At 53.4% G+C, this 3170-nt stretch overlaps 1 protein-coding gene across 1 annotated transcript in view; it reads right to left on the bottom strand.

Annotated features, from left to right (window-relative positions):
- Window positions 1-596: 596 nt before the first annotated feature.
- The window catches only part of LOC102827370 (sodium/glucose cotransporter 1-like), a 114463-nt gene continuing 111889 nt past the window's right edge, over window positions 597-3170 (bottom strand). Inside the window, exon 15 of the mRNA XM_006874946.1 lies at window positions 597-823. Within this exon, the coding sequence (XP_006875008.1) occupies window positions 597-823 (227 nt within the window). The remainder of the gene's footprint in view (window positions 824-3170) is intronic.

The following is a 3170-nucleotide window of genomic DNA, read 5'->3' as shown; positions in this document are numbered from 1 at the left end:
AGTGAGGGGAGAAGAAACTGTGTGGCAGGAGACCCTGGCACCTGTTCTGTAGGAGCAGAGAACCCCTGACCCTACTGCTGGCCATCCTCAGGCCAGAAAAGGCCCTGCCATCTGCTCCCAGGCAGCTCTGTCCCAGCTGGCCTGGCATCCCACCTGTGAGGGTATAGCCCCAGGGCAGGTAGTCAGGGGCTTACTCAACATGGGAACTCTGCAGGCTGGGCCATGCTGAGGAACCCGGGGCTGAAGTGTCAACCCCCAGAGGCTGAGTCTAGGAAAGAGATGGCAACAGTGGGGCAAACACCAGTAAAACCCCAAATATATCTGGAGATAAAAAGCCAACATTAAATTTGAAGTGAAAGTCAGTGTTTATGCAGGAAAGCCATAGGGAGAGAGTGACTCATTGCACAAAGGCACAGATGTTCTCATCTGCACTGCCTGGGTTAGCCACAGTGGATGTTACTCTCATCCCTCCAGCCCGGCATCCTATGGCTGGTGGTGTTGGCAGTGGACCCTGGCCTCCTGTCATGCATGTGGCCCCATGGGCCATGACTCCTACACTTTCCCTATGGAGGGGGCTGGGCCCCACCCGAGCTGCCTCAGAAGAAGAGGATGTGGCCGAGAACCAGGAGCACCAGTAGGAGGAGCCCACTGGCCTTGAGAAGTTTCTTGCCAAGGGGAGTCTCCAGCATGTCGACTGGCCCTGTCCTCTCGAGGCCCAGTGACTCGCCAGGGGCCAACTTGGGGTCCGGCTTCAGCTCCAGGCCACAGAAAAGGTCCCAGGTCTTCCAAAGGTAGCTGCGGTCCTGTATTTGCACATCTGAAACTGAGGGGATAGGTGAAGTTTAGGGGCACAGGGCTGACTGAGGAGGGACACCTCAGGTCTAGTGTATAGATTTGTGAGCTTACCTTATCAGCTGCTGGCCCCAGGATGCTGCAAACCAGTCTCAAGAGATGCAGGCTGGAGCCAGGGGGTAAGGGAAGCAGGGGTAGAGGATAGGGTGGCTGCCTAGGGTCACATGTGCCTTCCTGCTTGACACACTCATCCCAGAACATGGCTCCAGTTTGGGGTCAGTGACTGCTGTTCTGAGCTCCCTTCCTGGTCCCAGTTCTGAGAGGGAAGTCCTTGAGTCCTGGTAAGGCTCTGCTTTCTGGCATCTTTCAAGTCTCACTGCCTGGCCCTGACTCATTGGGAAGTTTCAGTTCACACTCTGGGCTTTACTGGGGAACCAGTGAACTCTGCAGATTGGCTTGGCTCTGGGGCCCCCTCTGCTTTAGCTTGCCAGCAAGGAGGGCAGTGTTCTACAGTGTTTGACTCAGCTTGGGCAGCACCATGGCCAGCTCCGACATCATTGGGGCCAACCAGTCACCTCTCAAGCTGGCTTCTGGAAGTGACTCTGTTTGTGATGTCAGTCCTCGTAGGCTGCACCCTGCCCCAAACTATGTCTTATGTCAGATATGACCATTGCTTTCACGCTGGACATCTTCCAGACCAGCTCTGACTCCTATCTCCTGCCTCACAGATGAAAGACCAGGGAGCTATAGTGGAGGTTTTCTCCAGAGGAGACCCTGGGTCACTGTGACCACATCACACTTGGCTCCCAGGCCCCGAGAAGCTGCTTGGAGGGGTGCTGGTGAAAGACAAGTGGTCACCCCAAGGAGGTGATGCTGCATCAGGAACCTGTGTGCAGGAGCTAGTCACACTGCCCACTGGTTAGCCATGGGGACTGGCTCACTTACAGGACTGCTTGAGGCCTCAGTCTCTACGATGGGGGCAGTAAAGAATCCTGGCATGGTGCTGGGTGATAAGGCACTGGTCCGCAGGGTCAGTTTGAATTACAAGGTTGGCAGTTCAAACTCACCAGTCACTCCTTGGAGACCCTATATAAGGTCACTATGAGTTGGAACTGCCTCCAGGGCACTTAATAACAACAACATCACCTATGGGAAAGGAACCCTGGTGGTGTAGTGGGTCTGGTTTTGAGCTGCTAACTGCAAGGTTGACAGTTCAAACCCATCAGCCACTCTATGGGAGAAAGATGAGGCAGTCTGCTTCTGTAAAGATTGACAGTCTCAGAAACCCAAGGGAGTTCTACCCTTCCCTATAGGGTGGCTGTGAGTTGGAATAAACAAGATGACAGTGAGTTGGGCTGGATTTGCTCACCTATGGTAAGGGAAATGAAGAATTAAACTTGAGGCACACTGAAGCACTGTCAGCAGTTTGCAATACACATCGTGTGCTATCTCCCATCTTCACCTTACAGCACTGTGGAATGAAGAACTGGGAGGGTATCCATGAGCCAATTCACCCACTCTGAGAAGAAGAGTTGGGGGTAGGAGCACCCTTATCCTTACCCCTGCCCTGGAAGAACCTGGAGCCTTCAAGCTAGCGCTCTCTCTCTGCCCTCTTCTGCTCCCCCAGACTCAGCCTTCCAACACCTCTGCCTCCAGAGTAAGCTCATTAAGCTCTTTATCCCAGTTTGCATTAGTCTTGAAAGCAGCTTGGTCACCTCCCCTAAGGGCCTCAGAATGCTTTGCTGACTGCAGCTTCTGAAACACTCAGAATGTCAAGGACCCTCAGTCCCATCTTAGACATTCCCACTACTGTCTAGGACTGGCTTTCCTGTGGAGTCCTTGAGGTGGGGCTGCTCTCCTCTCTCTTCCTCCAATCCCCACAGGTTCTCACTTGTCAGCTTCTTCCCTGAATCACTGTGGAGTCTCTAGCATTGAATGACCCCTTCTCTTGGGGACTTTGGCTCCAGAGTTGGCATTGCCCTTCAAAGCTGCCTCTGTTGTTGTTGACCACCGTGTCCTGGCTCTCAAAGACTGGACCCCTTCCTCTGCACCAACCGAAAAGCCACACTCTCACACATGCTGCCTTGTATTGGCCAACAGTGACAGCTGACTCTCCACAATCTCGTTTTAAACACTCCACTCTCTCCTAGCATGGACCCTCTAGAATCTTCACTATCACAGCTTAAGGATCCCTCCCACTTCTCTGGTGTCAGCCTGTTCCCTTCAGACTTTGCTGAATAGTAAAAAGTTTGGTCTCCATCATGATGCTGCTCTTCCCCACGTGAAAACACACTGCTGTGCGGGAGCGATCCCATGGGTGTGAGGACACACCATCACTGCAGGGAGAGTTCCCATGGGTGTGAGGACACACCATCACT

This window comes from Chrysochloris asiatica, unplaced genomic scaffold (genome assembly GCF_000296735.1).
Source record: "Chrysochloris asiatica unplaced genomic scaffold, ChrAsi1.0 scaffold00306, whole genome shotgun sequence".
Classification (NCBI taxonomy): domain Eukaryota; kingdom Metazoa; phylum Chordata; class Mammalia; order Afrosoricida; family Chrysochloridae; genus Chrysochloris; species Chrysochloris asiatica.
Note: the sequence above shows the minus strand (reverse complement) of the source record. Positions and strands in the feature narration are given on the sequence as shown.